The 23020-nt window shown below is 38.3% G+C and overlaps 2 protein-coding genes across 3 annotated transcripts in view; both read right to left on the bottom strand.

The window, feature by feature from the left end:
* Positions 1-751: 751 nt before the first annotated feature.
* Positions 752-5420, bottom strand: LOC307139245 (speriolin-like protein; the record flags this gene model as incomplete). Its single annotated transcript, XM_079838134.1, has 4 exons — positions 752-1639; positions 2696-2820; positions 5015-5188; positions 5345-5420. The coding sequence occupies 4 exons, from the start codon at positions 5418-5420 to the stop codon at positions 1325-1327; spliced, it is 690 nt and encodes a 229-aa protein (XP_079694260.1). The 3' UTR covers positions 752-1324.
* A 193-nt stretch (positions 5421-5613) lies between these two features.
* The window catches only part of grinab (glutamate receptor, ionotropic, N-methyl D-aspartate-associated protein 1b (glutamate binding)), a 23303-nt gene continuing 5896 nt past the window's right edge, over positions 5614-23020 (bottom strand). Inside the window, exons 2-7 of one of the 2 annotated variants that reach the window (XM_079837702.1) lie at positions 16358-16622; positions 16153-16265; positions 8980-9180; positions 8764-8892; positions 7367-7510; positions 5614-6988 (exon numbers count right to left, since the gene is read on the bottom strand). In XM_079837702.1, the coding sequence (XP_079693828.1) occupies positions 6839-6988; positions 7367-7510; positions 8764-8892; positions 8980-9180; positions 16153-16265; positions 16358-16607 (987 nt within the window). In that variant the 5' untranslated portion in view covers positions 16608-16622 and the 3' untranslated portion in view covers positions 5614-6838. The remainder of the gene's footprint in view (positions 6989-7366; positions 7511-8763; positions 8893-8979; positions 9181-16152; positions 16266-16357; positions 16623-23020) is intronic. The other variant, XM_079837703.1, reaches the window with a different exon arrangement.

A 23020-nucleotide genomic window follows, 5' to 3' on the forward strand; every position in this document is an offset into this window, starting at 1 on the left:
ACAGCTGTCAATCAACCCGTAACTGCGGGTCTAAGGTGCACGCCCTCCGCTCAGCCCCGCCCACGGTTCGTCCCCTCTGTGTCCGCCGGGCTCTGCCCACTTTTCCAGCATTTTTTGAAAATTGCCAGTGGGTGGAGTTAAGCTCTGAGCAGGGGTTTAGTTACCCTTTAATACTATTTTAACCGTTGTAATGAAGGGACCCATAATTTCATACATAAATACAGTATAGGCTAGTTTTAGCTGATGGTGGGGAGATAAAATGGACCGGCAACCATAAGGTCTTGAAAAATATACGTTTCATCATATATGTGACCCTGGACCACAAAAACAATCATAAGGGTCAATTAAAAAAGAAATTAAGATCTATACATAATCTGAAAGCTGAATAAATAAGCTTGTTATGATAGGGCAATTTTGGCCAAGATACAACTATTTGGAATCTGAAAAAATCTAAATATTGAGAAAATTGCCTTTAAAGTTGTCCATAAGAAGGCCTTATCAATGCATATTACTAATAATAATATTTTTTAAAATATATTTATGGTAGGAAATTTACAAAATATCTTCATGGAACATGATCTTTACTTAATATCCTAATGATTTTTGGCCTAAAAGAAAAATAGATAATTTTGACCCATACAATGTATTGTTGGTAATTGCAACAAATATACCCGTGCGACTTGGTTTTGTGGTCCAGGGTTACATATCTGCCAAAATGTCCTTATTTTTTTTTTTTTTATGTATTTATTTTGGCTTACGGTAAATGGGCCAATGAATTTAAAGCAAGCATAACAAATTTAAGGGATATTTCACCCAAAAATGAAAATTTCGTCATTACTTACTCACCCTCAAGTTTTTCCAAACCTGTATGAGTTTCCTTGTTCTGTTGAACACAAAAGAAGATATTTTAAAGAATATTGGTAACCAGACTGTTGACGGTGGTCATTGAGTAGGAAAACAAATACTATGGAAGTCAATGGGTGCCGTCAACTGTCTGGTGAATACATTAATGCATTTTTATACAGATTATAAAGTTTTAACTTAGTGGAACCATTTTTGCTGAAAGTGGGTAGAAAAAATGCACTATATCATCCAGATAAAACCCATGGTTTTGTTTTACTTTCAATAGTTTCTTATACACCTTACTGTTGAAGAGTAACTATTAGCATGTCTGACCAATGATTCGTCCTTCCGATCTAGTGAACACATTCAAACGTGTGTTTTCTTTCCATTCACCCCCAGACTCAGTGTTTTCTTGCAATTCTAAGTTGTTTATTTCCAGGAAAGGAGCAAAGCAGGGTGGGACATGTGGATTGAGACATTTCTACCACAGGAACAGGCTCCGTCCATCCAGTCGTGCCATGAAACACAAGCAGCTGAGCAGCAGCAGAAGATCCTTCAGCAACCTGGACGGCGCGGTTTCAACAATCACCCTGCGCAGAAACTCGGGGTTGGTGTAGGCCGGCTCCTGGGCTCCCTTCAGGATCCCGTAGGTGTTGACGATGAACTCGCTGAAGGGAGGGTGCAGACTCATGTTATAGCCCAGCGTATGAAGCCTGTCCATGATCGCCATGTGTCTCCCCAACAGCTGGAACTTATAAGCTTCATCCGCCATCCCGGTCAAGGGGTGAATGGAGACCTGATGATAAATAATGAATGAGACACAAAACATCCCACAGGTTCATCTCTGAATCTAACACTCTGTTTAACACCCAGTGAACAACTACACAGTCCCACTTACATTTGAAGGGGGAATATGAATGGATCGCTTAAAATTGTCTCAGCATATTCAACTGAGAAAAAGCATTTTAAAGGCCCACTGAAGTGACTTGAAACGCGCAGAATTATTCAATGTGTTCATGTAATTTCCACTGAAACAGGAAGACAGGGCGGGACATATCGATCAGCTCCTCCCCTTTTTAAAATAGCCAATAGCGTTTAGTTTATATCACAGCTCGGCCAAAGCCACTGAGCTCTGTAAAGCCACAGTTTCCTCCTAATCTCTAACCGCTTCTTCTCCTGATCTCCTCCATATCGCTTTAAAATACAGCATGCAGAATTCAAACGGGTCCGATACGTTTTCTGGTCTTTGACGACTCGATCACATGATCCTCTCTGTGTATCGTGTCTCTGGACCGACTCGATCACATGATCCGCTCTGTGCTGTCGTGTCTCTGGACTGAAGCATATTTACACTGTCTGAATCGTTCCCCATCCCCTATATAGAGCACTATGTGCCATTCACCATGAACGTGTGAACAAGTGACCGATTTCAGCCACAGCTTCAGTGTCTGTTTTTAATTTGGGGGTGGGGCTTTAGATTCTAGAGAGCATTTGATTGGACAGAAAATCTGATGAGAAGCTGAAGTGCAGAGTGATGTCATCAAAATCATTGATCCTTATTGGTGGAAGTGAGAGACTGTACGTTTTGAACGCTTATATCTTCTAAATGTGATTTCTCTCATTGTTTTGGAGCACACCAGCTTATAGATAACAGTAACACTAACATATTCATGCTAAAAGCCATGATTTCATGGGGACTTTAAGAGTCACAAAATTACACATTTCAGTCATGATGACAAGATTGCATTTTACAAATACTGGAATTCAGTCTGCGCTGTAAGAATTCTAATAAATATTCTTCAAACATTAATGAAGCCAACCTACATGCGTCTCAATATCACGTCCCGCTCACCTGCTCTATTTTATCTGGTATGTTCTGCACGGTGAATCCATACAGTCTAGACTGCTCCTGGAAAACATGTGAGAGGATTCGACGGTCCAGCTGGAAGGCAATTTCACCCAGTAACCTGCTGTGATCTGTGGGAATTAACCAGATTAACCATCACACCACAGAACAACAGATGAGGATCGGCTAAAGCTTGTGCTTTAAAAGATCTAATTCATTGTTAAATTCAAAATACATAAAAACTAAATCTGAAATAAAAAAATACATGAAAAGAATGGTAAATGATCAACACATAAAAACTAAATTATACTAAAATAAAAAAAATGAAAATATTAGAATAAAAGCTAATTAATATATACATATTTTCTAATATATTAAAAACTATAATAGCATATAAATAATAGTAAAATAACTAAATTGGAAGTGATTAAATGCATGAAATTAGTTTTGTAGACAAATATAAACTGTTTATACATATCTTTAAGGAAATAAAATAAATGTTACAAAGTATTATTATTTATTTTTGAGCTGTATGAAACAAAATGGTGCAAGTTATGAAGCTCAAATATAAGAGACTTTACACTTGTGTCACATGTTTTGATCATTACATCATCCCCAGACTTCCTTCCATTTGTTATTTCAGAGTTTATCACATTACTATTATCTAACATGAAGTCTAAACTAAACTATTATAGATACTATTACAGTTTTCACTAATATTTTGAATTAGTTTATATTTTCAATTTTTATTGGTTTTTGCTTTTTTTTTTTATTCTATACAGCATTTATTCAGTTTTTGTTATTTTAGTTAAAATAAATGAAAAAGAGAAATGTTGCCTTTGCAACTAACTGAAATAAATAAATATGTTTTCATATCGCCTATATTTTATTAGTAACACTTTACAGTGAGGTTCCATTAGTTAACTACATTAGTTCTACAGCATGTATTAATCTTAGTTCATGTTAATCTTCTCTACATTTACTAATACTTTTAAAATCAAAAGTTGCATCTTGACATTGTGAACTAACATGAAAATAAATGCTGGATATTGCATATTGTTAGTTCATGCATCAGGCAAGGCAAGTGTATTTATATATATATTAGAATCCACAAAGAAATCCCTCAATTTGCCACACAATCCCTCTGGCTCCCAGTTAGCCATTTGATTTGGCAGAACTACAGGACTGTCACTGCCACTATCATGATTCAGAACCCCTTATTTGGCCTATTATTATTAAATCCACCAAATGACAAAAATCTTAGATATTCAGGTATTTGTATGGCAGCCCAGGCTTATTGGGAAATCCTGCCAGTGGCAACATTTCTGCAAAATTATATTACATTGCTTGCTTCTTTTATCGTGACTTGTGCACTGTAAACCCAAATAAGTTGGCAAAACTCCAATAAATAAATCAATAAATTGAGGTAATCAGTTAATACACACATTTAACTTAAAATTAGCATGTAATCTCAATTTAAATATTTTAGTAATGGAAATTTAGCTAGCTATAACTACCAACAAATGCTACTTGGTAACACAATGCTTTGATAACATTAGCATAGCATAGAAATTGCTGAAAGAGTACAGCAATATAGAACATTTAACATTTAGCCTACCTGTTTTCAAACAAAACTCATGCTCCACTCGTCACTATGATGGTAAACCCCACATAACAGAAACTCTTCTAAATTAGCATATAGCAAAACATGTTACATTATGTTACACACCTAACATTACTATTGCACAAAAATTTTAGCATTTACTCTAATTTTCGAAAGCCATGGCAAAGCGTGCTGGGAAATAACCCAATTTAACGTACATTTAAGTTTGTCTAAATTAAAAGAAACAAGTTCATAGAACTCAAAACAATGAAACAATTCGGATTACTTAAAATGTGTCAGTTTCGTGAACTCAAAGAGAAAAAGAAAGTTTTAAATACTCATGATTTAACTCATTTGTGCATAGAAGTGCATAGAAAAGGTATTAAAATAGTGACAGAATAATCACAACATATGCATAAGAAATAAAAATACCATGTGTAAATAATCATATTTAACTAAAGGCTAAAATACTATTCCTGATTCAATTCAGGGTTTGTGAGACACACTAGTAGCAGCCCGGCTTCCTAGTGACTTCCAGCCCTTCAATATGGAGGAGTTTTTTCCGGCACCTTCTGCCTCTGATGGCTTCCCGTGTCTCTCCGACCCCTCAATGGAGTGGAGTTATCACCATTAACAAATGAGACCTTATTGTAAAGCGTTACCATTTGATTTGATTTGAGTTCAAGCAACGCAAATGTTTTTGTACGGTAACCTCTGCACACCTCTGAGTGTGTGGTGTGTGAAGGAGCAGCTGGGCAGCGGCTCATGATGGACAGCTGAAGCGTCCGCGGGCAGAAGGGTGACGGGTGAGGACGTCTTATGGGCTCTTTTCAGCAGCTCATCACTGAATCTGCTCTCATCCAGGGTGGCGCTCCACTCAATATTCCATCTCCTGTCTGAATCACAGTCACAATGAAATTCAGCTTCTACAATGAAAATAATGAATTAACTCGAACTCTGCTCTGGCTGCACAACCAAAGTTACCTTATGTTTCTTCATCAATATTAAATACACATTTTTCAATGGGGCCAAAAAGAAGTCTATTTTCCTACCTGTATGACTGATCAGACCGTTGGTTGATGTAAATCTGTTCAGCTCAGCATTTTCTTCACCATCCAAATGATCCATTTTATGACACGGTTCCTCAACATCCATTCGCAATGAACCGTTTTTTTCCATTTTACTCTCTACCAGACCAAACACAAATGATTTTCCTTCTGTCTTTGAGAAAAGATTCAGAATCAGAACTATTACGCTACTATGATGTCATCAATGGAGCTCAAATGTAACTGTAGATGAGAAAAAAACGTCCAAAACAATGAATTTGTTCCTAAAAAATGTCTTTATTCCCTTTTTAAATGTAATATAAAATGCACAGAAATATCAAGAGCTGATAACATAAACAGAAGTACAGCAGAGGAGAAAATGAATCAGTGTAATTGCTCATGATTGTCAACAGGTCGCGCAAATATATAAAAGATCATATAAATGAGCACACAAGCAGAAACTAGATCTTCACATTGTTATTACTGCTGTCAAATCAATAACTCACATCTAACATAAAAGTTTGTAAATATATATACACACACATATAGGCAAACATTTATGTTAGATCTCATCATGGTCCTCTTTATTAAGGGGTTATAAGTGGGAGTAAAACAAGAAAAACGTATGTAATGCCATGGTGTAACCACTAAACTCCAATATAGCTCTATATAAAGTGGCTTATACATTCACCAGTGTTTTAGGCATACGTACCTCATTTGGATTTATACTTAGACATTGTCAAAGACTTTTTGTCAAGGTTTAGATTTTTGGGGGGGTTGAAATGTTAAATTGGAAGTGTCAGTCAAACCTGAACAAAGAGGAGGATATTTTGTTGCACATAACATCAATGTAACAAAAATGACAGGTAGCCACACCAGTTCATTTGTGTGTATACAATAGTGTGTTGTGTGTGTCTACTCTTGTGTAACTCTTTGTTTTTTTACTGCATTGTGGTTGAATTATTGCAAAAAACTTGCTCTGTGTTAAAGTCGTGCTAGTTCACATGTGTGGGTCTATTTTGCACTCTTGATATTTTAGAGTGTCACCCCTTCATTGCTGCGCGCAGATGCTGATTTGTAGTTTGTACCACCAAAAGTTTTCGTATTTTTTTGTGGTTCCCATTCATTTCCTATGTCATCATTTTTGACCGTGAAGGAGCCAAGTGTGACTTTTTTTTCCAGACCCTTTCACATATCCGAATCGTGTCCATGATTATTTTGTGTGTTCACATGGCTAACGTGACAAAATTCACCAAGTGTCGTCGCATTCTGATGGAAATGTTTGACCGAAGAGGGCCAGAGGGTTAATCATGATATTTTTTTAAATGTAAATTTGACAGCACTAATTGTTATACATTTCGAGAAGTACAAATGTCAGAATCATAGTTGTGTCTGTGTATCAAACTCGGACACAAGAAAGCACTTTAACATAGAAGAAAATGCCAAGCTGCATGTGCTCCTGTAAGCACGAACGCATGAGGACCTTGCTGAACGCAAATTTTAGCCACGGCTTCTTCCAAAGATTCGCAAAATGTATAAAAAGATTTGGATGATGTCCAAATACAGATTGAGTGAGGCGAAGACGTATTCCTCGGGACTCAGAGACAATTTCTTGTTCCCCAGAAGCAGCTGTGTGTCCACGGCCAGGAACTGCAATACAATCGGGACATTATTACATTCATTTTCTTGTGTGATACGAGTCAAAATGAAGCAATTATCTACAGCAGGGATTCCCAAACTTTTTGTCAGCCGAACCCTTTACTTTCTTGAAGTGCCCCTGAGATTTAATATCTAGTTATAGTTTAGTTTGCTAATAGTTGGCATATCAGAACGCCTGCAGGGCTCAGAGGGTTAATATTTCCATCATTTAACAAAATATTTGCATGTTAACTGTTCTCTGATATATAATGGTAACGACATGCAGGTAAACAAATAAAATATGTAATGTTTTTTAGTAACTGTTTTTTGTTAAATGTACACTTGTATGATTTAATGAATTATTTTTAGCTAAAGAAATGGAGCACTTACACAGGTGAAGAGCAGCGCACCCAGCGACGCATAGATCAGTTCCAGAATCCTGCTGTACAGGAAGATGCACAGGATCCCAAAGAACAACAGGACAATGGTGCACACGAACAGCACCCCGTAACAGGAAGTGAAGTCATACTTGGTCTGTGATTGGACAGGAGATAGTTATGATAATCAGCTTATGTAAATGACAGCACTAACACTAGAGATGGGAATCGTAACTGTTCTGGTTCTGATTCTTATATTACTCTAGAAGAGGTCAGTCCCTAACTAGTACTTACTGAACGATACAATAGAAATTATATTATTTTAGTACATTGTTCTGTACACATCAACGCAGGAAAAGCAGTCGCAGGGCTATTATTGATAACTAAAGCTAAAACCATTAAAAAATCTTACTTGAAATTAAATAACTGAAATAAAATAAATGATTTTACTTCAGCTAGTTTACAAAACAATACTTAAAAATGTCTTGTAGTTTAACTTAACTAGTTACTAATAAAATAAAATATTTAAAATAATTATTTTACTTCAGCTAGTTTCCAAAGCAACATTTCAAATTGTATTTTAACCTGACTAGTTACTAAAACTAACAAATACAAATCAATTCTATTTAATTAAAAATTACAACAATTACTACTATAAATCTTATTAATAGTTTTTAATACTATTAATAATTATTAATACTATTAAAATTCGTTACAATGCATGAAAATGAATACTATTTATTTAAATTAAAACTATATAGACATCAAAAGACAACAAAATTACTAAAACTTTAGTAATGTACTAAATTATGTGCTAAAATTAAAGTGACAACAGAAAATATAAAAAATAATCAGTTCAAATATCTAGTTCAAAATATTAACAAAAACGATATTTTATATCAAAACACTAAACTTAATTAAGGTATTTATCGGACAAAATTATTTGGCAAACTACATCTACAGGTTTACATTTTACTATGCAATCAAAAATGCATAGAGCTCACAGGAAAAACATACAATTGACTACAACATAATCAGTTATTAATATTTAACTGGTTCTCTCTTGTTTTTGCATCTATTTATAGTTTTTTGCATGACAGCCTGGCCTAAAATGGTGTCGGCACAACTTGGCATGTTTCATTTTGTTATCACAAATATGACTATTGACTATGCAATATGCTGATAAAATCTTTCATTTTAAATATATCTGAATAAAGGGTGAATATGTCACCCTTTACATAAATCAGCCTTAACACTGAGCAGATGTTTATGGCAGTCTTTGGTTCCAATCTTTTTAAACCTTGCAATCATTCAAAAAACAGTTGTTGCACACAACCAGTTCTGGATTTCCGACCCTGATCACAGTACATGAATGTGTACGGCTATTGAGACGGCAAGACGAGCGCTGACCTGTAGAGAGAAGACGATCACCATAAAGCAAACCAGCACCGTCATGCCGATAGCCATCATCACGATGTCAGTATCGTAGAAGCTGGATATCACCCCAACCATGTAGGACATCGCTAGTGTCAGGATAGACTGAAAAGCAGAAATCATTCAGTACAATGCATGAAGAAGGAGAAGGGAAACTGTGTTCATTTTGAAACCGTTACATCAAAGATTCACCAGAGAAATGAGGTTCCACGGATGCTTCCTGCGAAAGTCTCCGCAGCAGAGGATGATCATGTAGGGCACGATGAAAACCAAATAGCCGACCCAGTACGACCACGAGTTCTTCTTCACGAACAGTTTGACGTGAGGTTCAAAAGTGAAGAGGGCCACGAAGCCACAGGTCACTGCCAGCTGCATGCTCAACACGGCAAAGACCTGAACACAAGCACAGAAATACAACAACGTTCAGTGTAGGGCTGGGTATTGACACAAAAATTGCACAATTCGATTCGATTTTTCGATTCGATTCAATTCAATTTCGATTATTTTAGATATATATCAGGTACAATACATGGCCAATTTTCTCAAGGAAAACAAATCTCTGAAGTAATGTTGTAAACTATGGGAGTCATTTGGTTCTACATTAGCCTACTAATAGTGAAGGTACAAATTAACTGATTTGTAAATTACACTAAATGATTTTAGTTTTTTATAAGAATAAAGTTATAATATTAACTTTACAATTATATAATCATATTTCTACTCCAATTCGTTTTTTTTAATATAAACATTTGGCTGTCATAAAAACTTGCCAGATTTATTCATAGGCTACATACATGCATTAAATATTGAAGAACATAAAAAATGACAATCAATAGCCTATGTAATGGTGCATATAATTATCAAAATGCTCTTCTCTAGAGTAAATTTTTCTTTATGGACACTGGATATGGTTTTTCTGAGCTATATGTGACATTGCATGACATTGTTTACTTATTAGCCATTTTACTGACTTCTTTCTGCGGTTGAAACACTGATTGAGCTTTTCTATGTGACATGTTTCGGATTTCAGTAAGTTGTCCTGTATCTTTTAAAACACTTTCAGATGCTTATTCATGTTTATTTTGCGCTCTTACTGGCATTAAGGCGGAAGAGAAGATCCGCTCATGTTTGCTCCGCTGCCGGTGTTCTGTCGATTTGTCCTACCTTGTCAGATTTTGCTACCTCCCATTAAAACAGTAGGTAGCAGAATTCAACAGCAAAAAATGCTGCCTATCAGATTGTGCTACCAGCATCATATTCATCTGATTTGAGGCTTTATTAATATCCATACCTACCCCTACCCTGAACCTACCCTTAAAACTATGTAAATATTTTAAATAAATAAATATTTCCTCTTGAGCTGAGCTGCGGCAGAGCGACCTCGCGCCACAGCGCCAAAGCGGTATTTATGCTTTTGAATTTCGTAAAAATAGACGTAATCTGAAATCTGAGACTTTGTTTCATATCAATAGTAATAAAGCACAAAGATTATTGCGATGTATTGCATGGGATGTGCGCTACAATGTTTATTTCATTAATTAACTGAAAACAGGATGACTAATCGATTCTTGGGATTTAAGAATCGATATTGTTTTGTAAAAGTGAGAATAGATTTAAATTGAGAAATCAATATTTTTTACCCAGCCCTAATTCAGTGTTGGTTTGCATACCATGGTTAATTTAGCTAACTAAGACTAAAACATTAAAAAAAACATGTTTAAAAAAACATTTTCAATTTCAATACTTGAATTAAAAAAATTGGACTTCCGAACATTCTCAAATTCCTATAGACCCATTGATTCCCCATTATTGAGGGGGTCCAAACCAGAGTCCTGCACTTGTCCGATTTTGTAAATCCGCACACGCTCGTACCCGCAGTGCTTAAAACGGCATCCGACACGTTTTCCGACAGCAGCACTAATTACAATCCGCACCCGACCTGCTTAAAATTGAACCGACACCCGACCCGCACCGCACCCAAAATAAAATCAGTTTAGCCCATCACATTATAGACACACTTACAAATTTTTTTTTGTTGTAAGTTATCACATGACCATTAACACAAGGACAACTTCAGCCGAAGCTGCCAAAAGGCTACATCATGAAGAACATGGTTATGTGTCCTTATCATCTCTACGACGCACCTTCAGTTCTGTCCCCTTTTGTAAAATACTGTTCGATAGAACTGTGCTTGGTTTGTTACCACCGTTATCTGCGTGCTTCCTCAGCGTTGAAGTTCCACATTTGCGGCTATAAGTTGCGGCTAAACTTTAAAGGGATACTCCACTGTTTTTTCATATTAAACTATGTTATTCCCTTAACTAAGACGAGTTGATACATACCTCTCTCGTCTCAGTGCGTACACTTAATCGCTCTGACGCGCGGAGACATTTTGATAGCACTTAGCTTAGCCCACTAAGCCCAGTTCATTCATTAGGTACCAAACAGAGATCAAGTTAGAAGCGACCAAACACCTCCACGTTTTCCCTATTTAAATACAGTTACACGAATAGTTGAACGACCAAGTGACACAAAATAAAACGTGGTGCTTTTCTAAGCGGATTAAAAAGGATGACTATAATGTATGGCGGAATAGCACTTTTGAGAGAGTACTTCGACTCGAAAAGTCACGCAGAGAAAAATCCACATTAAAAATGTTAATTCTGCATTCTACTCTTGTTTTTGCGCGTCACGCAAGCATTTGAACGTCCGTGTTTACTACAGTATGCGCGCCGTGGTAAATCTGTTCATCATATAAATGTAAAAATAGCTAATCCAGTGTCTAATCCAAATCCAGGTTTTCTGAAGAGACACGAGGGCTTTATTATAAAGCCACTGTGTCTCTTCAAAAGACTTGGATTTGGATTAGACACTGGATTAGTTATTTTTACGATGCCTTTACAGCAGTGCTTGAAGTGGAAAAAATTAAGTGCCGGTACTCACCAGTGGGGCTTTGTTGGGGGCGTGGTTATGGGGGGATTGTTTAGTCAATAATTCAAGAAGGTCCGTATTTTAAAGCTCTTTCTAACTTGTTCTCAGCCTTAGAACTAACATATAGTTCTTGTAATTGTTTAACTATATAATTTGTTACAATAAGGGTTTATTTACAAAGCAAGACCATTGACGGCACCTCATTAGGCTACCATGCAGGCCAATGTTCACTTTTGTCTTTCTTTTTTCTAATCAAATAGCAACACAGTTAGAAACAGCTGGGTCATTCCTGGTATGCGGTATGGCTTCATAAATGTTGGGGAAAAAAGTACATGATTTTCATGTTTTTAGCATTCTACCAAAATGGTGACATGTTTAACTAGTCAGAATACATATTGGTCAAGCTCAGGGACTAAAAAAATAATAATTATGGGTAGATTCATTGTTCAGACACAGGCCGTGAAGGTGTTCCACCCTGTTAGGGACATATACATAGTTATCACAAAATGTTAATAATGTAAATGTTAAACAATAACAAGTTTTTCTTGGATAGTATGGGCCCTATCTTGCACCCAGCGCAATTGACTTTGTACACCGACGCATGTGTCATTCCTATTTTGCACCCGCGCAAAGCGCGCTTTTCCCTCCACAGAAGCACGTCGCTAAACTAGTGAATGAACTTGCGCTCCCTGGGCGGTTCAGCGCAAAAAAGGAGGTGTGTTCCGGCGCAAACAATCCCTGGTGCTATTTTGCTGTTCCATTAAACAATTGCGCCACTGACCAGAAAAAACCTAGTCTAAAGTCAGTGGCACGTTGCGCGTTGTTCATTATGCTATTTTAAGGGCGCATGCTTGACCATAATGTATAGCGTGCACAACGCGCATACACTTTGCTCATGTAATCTACACAGACGCAACAGTTATTTTTGCAAATCATAAATTGTTACACTAAAAAAATTATTAACACATGAGATGACGGAAATCATTGTGGTGTGCCACGAAGATGTGAAAAAATAGGCATAAATCTAGCTTACAAATGATTCAGGCTAATTGTCATAATTAAGGATAAGACCTGTTTGCCCAATAGTGGCAAGACATATATGTATATAAGGACATCTGACAAATTGGTTTGTCCGTCAAGAACCAGGAAAAAAAATCGACTGAAAAACTGAAAAAACTGAAAGACTGAAAAAAAAAAGACGGTGAAATCACCTTTACCATAATGTACAACATTACAACTTCACTTCTCTGTCTTTCACTGCTCTTCCAAGAACATCAGTCTCCTCGGCTGTGAACCGCTCCTGGCGTGCGCCTGGTAAATACGCCATAATAATAGCGATCCATAATGGAACTTGCGCACCTGCTTTTAAAGGGAATGTTGGATGACGCTCGGATTGGTTTATTCACGTTACGCCCAAACCACACCTATGAATAATGAAGCTACTTCAGACCAACCCATTTTAGATTTGCGCCGGGCGCAAGAGCCCTTTATCCCGCCGGGAAAATAGCAACAGCGCCGAGACCCGCCCACAAAGTTACTTGCGCTTCGCGCTTTGACACTTGCGTTTCAGATCGTTAAAATAGGGCCCTATATGTCCCTTATGCCATCATGGTATAACAAAACTATTATTGATGAATAGAATGTCTTGATTATTAAGAACAGGTACTTTTTGTACCCATTTTTGCCAACAGGATGGTAAATAATAAAAAAATTTGTTCAAAAACATATATTGTATATGCTGTTAATGATCCTCACCTCCCAAAATAAAACATAAGTATGCAAAACATTTAACGTTGCTGTCAAATTATTATTTAAAAATGACTCGCCAAACAGGGCGGAAGACCATAACAGTGGATGAGTTTTCTGTCATTGTCCTGCAGGATTTGCCATCAGTAATGTGTGGCACTGCACCTATATAACATGGTTTTATATATAATATTTATATATGCATATATGTGTTTATAGAATTTGCAATATACACTAAATACGATTTATTCTATTAGAATTTCCACCCTGTTAGGTTTATAGATCTAACAGGGTGGAATCTAACAGGGTGGAAATTTTTAAGATAAGTTAGCCGTAGCTCTTTGAGGGATCAACGTTTAGCTAGCTAACCTTCTACAGATAAACAGAACTTTTATAACTATGTCAGATATGTTTTAACATTTTTTTGACTGGACAAACATTCTTCATAACAGAGCCTAACAGGGTGGAACAAGCAGGATAACATTGCAAAAACAAACAAAAAAAGGTAGAGGTGAGAGTTGAAGCTTACTTAATTTTGTACAGTTGAATTCCAGCAGGAAAAACTAATTATGTAATTTCCTGAAAATTGTCTCAATGAAATTGTGGTCTTTTTTGGAAGTCGAGAAATACATACTAACAGGGTGGAAGATAACTTCAGGGACACAGTAAATGAAGACAATTGTAAAAAAAATAACTATAGTTTCACATGATTTATATGTATAACTAGAGGTAGTTTAGCCTATTCTATCACATAATCTAAAAATATTTTGAGATTTTTATCATTTCATGGTTTATAGTTCTTGTGGAAGTTGATTACTTTGCACTGAGGACATGATAAAATTGAATGCATATATCAATAAAAAGGTGTGTAAAATACAAAATAGTATTTTTAATACCTATTATATCTGTTTAAGTGATAAAGAAGACCTACATTTATAATTTAAGCCATTTCTTATGTGACTCATTTTATAGAAAATATGAGTAAGTAAATCATAAAGACAGAAAAGTCACTGTATAACAGGAACGACCCAGCTACAACATGCGGCTGTTGTCATCGGTAGAAGTGGTGCCACTCTCGTCCTCGTCACCACTTGTGACCACGACCGTGGCACAAGTGCTTTGTATTTTAACCATAGATTTTAACCGAGCAGCTATGGTTGAGCGTTTCACACTACCTCTCCGGACCACTTTGAGTTGTTGACACTGACAGCGGCAAAAGCGACGCATGCGCTTTTCACTTGTAAAACTCAAGGGTGTATGGGTAATGTAGTCTCTGCTCGCAAATGAGCGTACCGGTACGCTAAAAGCACGTTCTGGGCGCACGGAGAGGTGGCGGTACGCTCAAGAGCTATATTTGGAAGTGGCGGTACTGAGTACCGACTGATTGACTGATTCTCTGACCAGCTGACATAAAGCATACTTTCAATAAACAGGAAACAAATCCTATCCGGTTATGAAGTGTTTTCTGTGTGTTGACAAATCTTTCGCGATGTTCTAAAGACGGGATTCACACACAACGCGTCTGCTAATGTCCGATTCGCGACCTAATAACTCCTTTAAACCGAATCATTTTAACGACTGGTTAGAACAACTGATCTGTCCAACACTGTCAGTTTAATCATTTACTCAGAACAACACCTGAAATGAGAACACAAGTGTGCTTACCCAATTTAGCAAGAGTGGATAGTAAGAATTAGCTTTAATCATCCACATTCTTTCAGCTTATTTATGTGGACAATGTGTAGTAAAATAAATAGTCTAAAATCATTTAGTTTAGACTGGAGTGAGGTGAAACCAGAACAAAGTTGTTGTTAGCTAGCTGATTGTATATGGCAGAAAATTGTATATGGCAGAAAATTAGGCTATTTGTTCATTTTTTTAATACTATTTTTTAATATTGATATGATTATATACCAAAACAATTATCAGTAAATAGTGTAAAAATGAGGAACAAAAACAAACATCAAGGTATCAAAATAAGATAAGCAAAAGTTACAAACTTTCTTTGAATTTATTTCAAATTTATTGTCAGTATTGCGCTTGCAGATCACGTGGGTAGGGTATTTTTTTTTACCGTGCATGTGTGTGTGTATGGATGACCATGTCTGTCAGCCACCACCGAAGACCATTTTTGACCCAGGAAAAACCCTGCTTTATGACATTTATTGGAACTTTTAAGTTTGAGAGGAATGGACTTTAAATGGAGGGACCGAAATCTCTCAGGGTTTATAAAGAATTTCTTCATTTGTGTTTAGAAGTTAAACGAAACAACATGAGGGTGGTGAGTACATGATGACAGAGTTTACGTTTTTGAGTGAATTATACCTTATAAATACAGCAAGTTGAGTCTTGGATAAAAAAACTCTATATCGCGCATCATATAGTTTACATCAATGATAGATATCGTCGCATTTTTATATCACAATATATCGATTAACGATTAACCCTATTCACTCCCATTATAAAGCTTGGAATAGTCAGGATATTTTTTAATATAACTTGGTGTGTTCGGCTGAAAGAAGAAAGTCATACACCTAGGATGGCTTGAGGATGAGTAAATTATGGGATAATTTTCATTTTTTGGGGAACTAACCCTTTAATAATCATAATACATGAGAACATGATGCTGTATATGCTTTCCATTGAACTTGAATCTTTCTATTGGTGCTGTCATGAAGGAGTGTTTACCTTTCGAATGAACGTCCTTCTAATGGCTTTATTATCGAGACCAAAGCTGTCGAACTCCCCCTTTTCATAGTCCGGCGATGGGCCGCTTGGCATTGGATCACCATTTGCCACTTCTTTCATTAAACAAAAAGTAGAACTAACTTAGTCGAGAGTTTATTAACAAAGCATCTATTAAAATTCCCCAATGTGAGGTTGAATCTCTTACCATACGGAAGCGGTTGCTGTGGATATCCAGGCCCTCCCTCTCCGTACATGGGATTCCCAAAAGCAGTTGGTGGTGCATACGGTAATCCAGCATATACGGTGACGGGTACTCCAGAGTCCACTCCTCCATGAGGAACACTGGCTTCATAAGAAGGGGGAGGCATCATAAAGCCTGGCGGGGCAGGCTGAACCATAGGGGTGGTATGTGGGGGGTTTTCAAAGCGAGTGTATCCGTCTTTGTTTTGTGCCATGACTGGATCTCAGTACTGTAAAATAAATAAATAAATACACTGAACAAAATTATAAATGCAACACTTTTGTTTTTGCCCCCATTTTTCAACAACAAGGCCTGTTTACAAAAGTAGAATTAAGACATCCAGGATAAATGACTGAGCTGAGCTCAGTGAAGCCAAAACAAGTGCGTCCAGGCTTAATTGGTTGCACAAAGACCAAGCCAGGATGAGCAGACACGGATTCATCAAGCCAGGTTAAACCAATCCTGGATAGGTGCGCGCTCACGGCTCACTCAAATAGACCCGCCACCGATCACAGATTCACTGATTCACCATGGCAACTAGAGCGGCGTACTTTTCCCCGTCGGAGGCACAAATCCTCATGGAGGCATACGAGGAGGTAAAATACATAATTAAGAAGAAAGGCAACACCGCCACAGTGATAAAGCAAAGAGAAAAAGCATGGCAAAGTATTGCAGACCTCCTGAATGTGTAAGTGGTGGACAATTACACACTCACCGCTCCGCTGAAACATCACAATTACAATCCAAATATTTAATTCTACATTAAAATAGCCTTACATTATTACTACGCTCAGTAGTACGGTTTAATCTTAGCCGTTGTACTCTGCTTCTTATGTTGTCCACCGATTTTTCTGTGTGTTCTCCTGCTTTTATTAATGTAAAGCTGCTTTGAAACTAGGGCTGGGCGATATGGAGCAAAAAATATATCTCGATATATTTTGCTATATCTCGATATACGATATATATCTCGATATCTTTACAGGAAAAATAACCCCCCAAAAACTACTGCAAAAACAAATATGCCAAATACCACAAAGTCTTTTTTTTATTGAAGTGCAAAGAGGTAGGCAGTTCATGCAGGAACAAAGTAGGGATGCAACAATACAGTAAGTCCACAGTTCAATACATACCTCGGTTTTTTTTACGACGGTTTTCGGTTCGGTTCTGATGGCTAGTCGCATCAGATTTTGCTATTCTATTCTTAGCCGAACAGCAAGAGCTTAAGGAGGAAAAAATACTATTTTTTTATTTCAATACTCTTTCTTTATTTTACTTAAAAGACTTGAAAAACCTTACTTAAACTTAAAACTTTACTTTTAAAAAACCTTGTACACATTCCTAGTGTACTGTATAATATAAAATAAATATATATTTATAAAGATTTACACTGGCAGCTCAGAGCTGTACAGCAGCATTTAAGTATGAAATTGAATTAATAAATGTAAAAATAAAACACTACATAGACTTCCCTATAAAATATACATTGATTCTTATTAAAGCTACTGTATTAGTTTTTCAGTCAAGAGCCGTAAGTGATTTTGTCTTTGTCTTTTGTTATTTTATTAACCACTAAAGGAATAGTTCACTCAAAAATAAAAATTCTGTCATTGATTACTCGCGCTCAAGTTGTTTTAAACCTGAATAAAGTTCTTTCTTCTGTTGGACAAAACATATATTTTGAAGAATATTGGAAACCAAACAGTTGCTGGTCCCCATTGTAGGAAATAATAATATGAATGTCAATGGCTACCATCAGCTGTCTGTGTTCAACAGAAGAAATTAATACAGGTTTGGAACAACATTAGAGTGAGTAAATAATGACATCCTTTTAGAGTGAACTGTCCCTTTAAAGGTCCCATGGCAAGAAATTTTCATTTTATGAGGTATTTCAACATTAATATGAGTTCCCCTAGCCTGAATACTGTCCCCAAGTGGATAGAAATGTTGATCGGTGTAAAACCAAGTTCTGGCTGTCTTTCTCTGCCTTTGAGAAAATGACAGGCCAGACGAGCCAATCCTGAAGTCTCCTGTTATGACGTCCACACAGGAACGGTTACCTCCCTTTCCTCCGCCCAGAGAATCTGGCACGCCCATGCAAGCGCTATATTTGTCCTGGAGAGATCAAAGCTTGTGAACGAGTGAATGCTGGCAGTTTCTCAGTGTTTGGATGTACAAATGAAAACAGAAGTCTTTTTTCAGTTCCTTCTGATCTGTGATCAGTGATTTCTTATGTGTAGCTAATTATTTATTATTCGTGCACACACTGCGGCTTCTCTCTCTCCCGACAGAACGGTGTTTTCGTGTTTTCTATCTTGTGAGTCAGTGTTTTTGTACGTCCTCGTCGCGTCTATCTGTTCTACAATGTGTATACAGTCGTGAGTTTCTGCTCAACATCAGCAGACTCACATCTCTTTAGAGATAAACCTCACACACGCCGAAGCTCTGGCTGCACTGGCCGGTCGGCCTTCAACATCCCCGACCCCCAGTACTGCATCTGGCCCACAGCGGAGGCACCAAACGCGGCGCGAGATTAAGCAGAGGGGGGGTAAGCGTGAGGCTAGGCTAGCCAGCTATCCCCACAATAAACTGGATTACATTCGATTACTGCTGTTGTGTCTTTGTTTGCGCTGTGTACTCAATGCACTCAATGCACTCAAGTGTCACTGACGCTTTTCATATGATTGGAAAATATCTAAAAATAATGCTATAATCAACACTTACTAACTCGTTCATCTCGCTGTAATGGTTCATTGCATGTGTTACAAAGTTGGTAGAATAATGATGAAGACGGACTCGGCGTGACTGGGACTCGTGTTTATTCAGAACTCTCAGATACAAACACAATAAACTCGTGCTGACAGACAGCGCTCTCACAACTCAGTAGTTACTATAAATAACTTTGTTAGCAATCGCTCCGTCTCCGTGATGTCCGGTTCGCGAACGAATCATTCTTTTGAATCGGTTCTTTTTAGTGAACCGAACCAGTTCACCAAATCGGACAGAATCGTTCTAAACGGTTCGCGTCTCGAGTCAGCGCTGATCCATAATTTACTAAAGTTACTAACTTTCTGACATGAGTGACAGCCCCTCCGACTAGAAATAAACTAATAACCTGAAGTATATGCTGTAACTACAACAGTTCATTGAATTGAGACATGCTGAGAACTGATGTGAAGTGAACTCAGGTCCATCCGTCTCTCTGGCAGCAGCTCGTGCGTCGTAGACCTCGTTAAACCACGCCCCCTCCGCTTATTTCAAATGCAAAGATGTCAGCCAATCACAACAGTGGGCGTTTTTACTGAAGTCATTATTGCAAATAATGAATTTTCATTCAAAAATAAAACAACTCAAATCAAGGGCATAGTAAGTAACCTTCTCCAGCAAGCAAGCCGCTCTCTCTCCGTAGTGTACAGTCGCGGGAGTTCTTGTCTCGCAAAGTAATGCTGCCTAGGTAAACTGTATCTTGGATCAAGTGTTAAATATCGAGATATCACCCACCCCTATTTGAAACAATGAAACAATTGTGAAAAGCGCTATATATATCACGGATAAATTGAGCCAGATTCACCAAGATATCCCGGCTTAATCCCTTATCCTAGTTTTGTGCAATAGGCCCCTGGACTTTTTCTATTTATACAAAAGGCCTATTTCTCTCAAATCTGTCTAAATCTGTGTTAGTGAGCACTTCTCCTTTGCCGAGATAATCCATCCACCTCACAGGTGTGGCATATCAAGATGCTGATTAGACAGCATGATTATTGCACATGTGTGTGCCTTAGGCTGGCCACAATAAAAGGCCACTCTAAGGCCCCGTCCACATGGAGACGCGTTTAGCTGTATACCAAAATATTTTGTACCGTATCAGCGTTTCGTCCACACGGACCCAGCGTTTTGGGAGCATGAAACCGATATTTTTTTGAAAACGGTTCCCAGAGTGGATAAATCTGAAAATCTGTACAGCCAATCCGTATATTTTGTGAAACGGTGATGTCATCACACCACGTCCAGCACGGGAAAGACTAGAAGGGATACAACTATGGGCACTGGGCATGCGCACATCAATATTGCGTCATTTAATGACTGATTATTGAAAGGGTAGGTTTAGGGTTGGAGTAGGTGTAGGTGTAGGCGTTGATAAAACACATCTGGTAAGTAGCACATTTATTTATTGTTATTTTATCGTGAGATTTTGCCTCACTTCCTACCATTGCTGTACCCCTTCTAGCCACAATCGGAATCACACGGCGTAGACATACACACGGAATCACACGGCGTAGACATACACACGGAATCACACGGCGTAGACATACACACGGAATCACACGGCGTAGACATACACGCGGAATCACACGCGTAGACATACACGCGGAATCACACGGCGTAGACATACACGCGGAATCACACGGTGTAGACATACACGCGGAATCACACGGCGTAGACATACACGCGGAATCACACGGTGTAGACATACACGCAGAATCACACGGTGTAGACATACACGCAGAATCACACGGCGTAGACATACACGCGGAATCACACGGCGTAGACATACACGCGGAATCACATGGTGTAGACATACACACGGAATCACACGGCGTAGACATACACGCGGATTCACACGGCGTAGACATACACGCGGAATCACACGGTGTAGACATACACGCAGAATCACACAGCGTAGACATACACGCGGAATCACACGGCGTAGACATACACGCGGAATCACATGGTGTAGACATACACGCGGAATCACACGGCGTAGACATACATGCGGAATCACATGGTGTAGACATACACGCAGAATCACACGGTGTAGACATACACGCAGAATCACACGGTGTAGACATACACGCAGAATCACACGGTGTAGACATACACGCAGAATCACACGGTGTAGACATACACGCAGAATCACACGGTGTAGACATACACGCAGAATCACACGGTGTAGACATACATGAGGAATCACACGGTGTAGACATACACGCAGAATCACACGGTGTAGACATACACGCAGAATCACACGGTGTGTAGACATACACGCGGAATCACACGGTGTAGACATACACGCAGAATCACACAGCGTAGACATACACGCGGAATCACACGGCGTAGACATACACGCGGAATCACATGGTGTAGACATACACGCGGAATCACACGGCGTAGACATACATGCGGAATCACATGGTGTAGACATACACGCAGAATCACACGGTGTAGACATACACGCAGAATCACACGGTGTAGACATACACGCAGAATCACACGGTGTAGACATACACGCAGAATCACACGGTGTAGACATACACGCAGAATCACACGGTGTAGACATACACGCAGAATCACACGGTGTAGACATACATGAGGAATCACACGGTGTAGACATACACGCAGAATCACACGGTGTAGACATACACGCAGAATCACACGGTGTGTAGACATACATGCGGAATCACACGGTGTAGACATACACGCAGAATCACACGGTGTAGACATACACGCAGAATCACACAGCGTAGACATACACGCGGAATCACAAGGCGTAGACATACACGCGGAATCACAAGGTGTAGACATACACCCGGAATCACACAGCGTAGACATACACGCGGAATCACACGGCGTAGACATACACACGGAATCACACGGCGTAGACATACACACGGAATCACACGGCGTAGACATACACGCGGAATCACACAGCGTAGACATACACGCGAAATCACACGGCGTAGACATACACGCGGAATCACATGGTGTACACATACACGCGGAATCACACGGCGTAGACATACATGCGGAATCACACGGCGTAGACATACACGCGGAGATGATGGTTTGTTTTGGCGTACACATACACGCGGAATCACACGCCGTAGACATACACGCGGATAGCTCAAAATGCGTACAGATAACACGCCATTTGGCTTTAGAAAGTGGCGTGCCGTGTATGTTTACGCAAAGTCATGATGTCATGTTGTATGTATTTATAATTTGTTGTCTGCCAAATCGTTTTGACTGAGGGCAAAGAGAAGTTTCATAACTTTCTTTTTTAAGGATATTTAAATATACATGCATTGAAGATAATGTAGGAGTTGCCTGGACCACATTTGTGTGACTTTTAATGCTTAATATATTTTTTATGAAAATGAAAAGAGGCAGAGTGGTGTTTTATGACATATTTCTCCTGGTAGCACCTTGAACGCGCGTCTATTTCGCTTCAAACCCTCAATTTATGTATGCGTCCAATTCGCTGCGGACCCGCAAATGGATTCAATATGTTCACGCATCAAACTAGACAAGATTTTGACGCTCTTTTCGCGTTTGGTGTGAACGCAGCATCAAGATATACGACAACTATTAATACTAATAATATTTGACAGCTGTTTTACAATGGATATGTTTAACTTCCCACCCACAGTAACATACAGTGATGCAAACTACTCAATTTTTTTTATATAATTTCACAATTTTAAATTGAAAATATGCAATTACATTTTTGACATATTAGACATACAAACAAGAGTGAATGTGTGTATATTTTTTAAATTTTTTTTTTTTTTAAAGAACTTCAAAAGGTTTAACCCGGTTCTCAGGTAGAGTTAAATAGTCCGTAATAGGTGC

The sequence above is a fragment of the Gobio gobio genome (assembly GCF_949357685.1).
Source record: "Gobio gobio genome assembly, chromosome: 15".
Taxonomy (NCBI): domain Eukaryota; kingdom Metazoa; phylum Chordata; class Actinopteri; order Cypriniformes; family Gobionidae; genus Gobio; species Gobio gobio.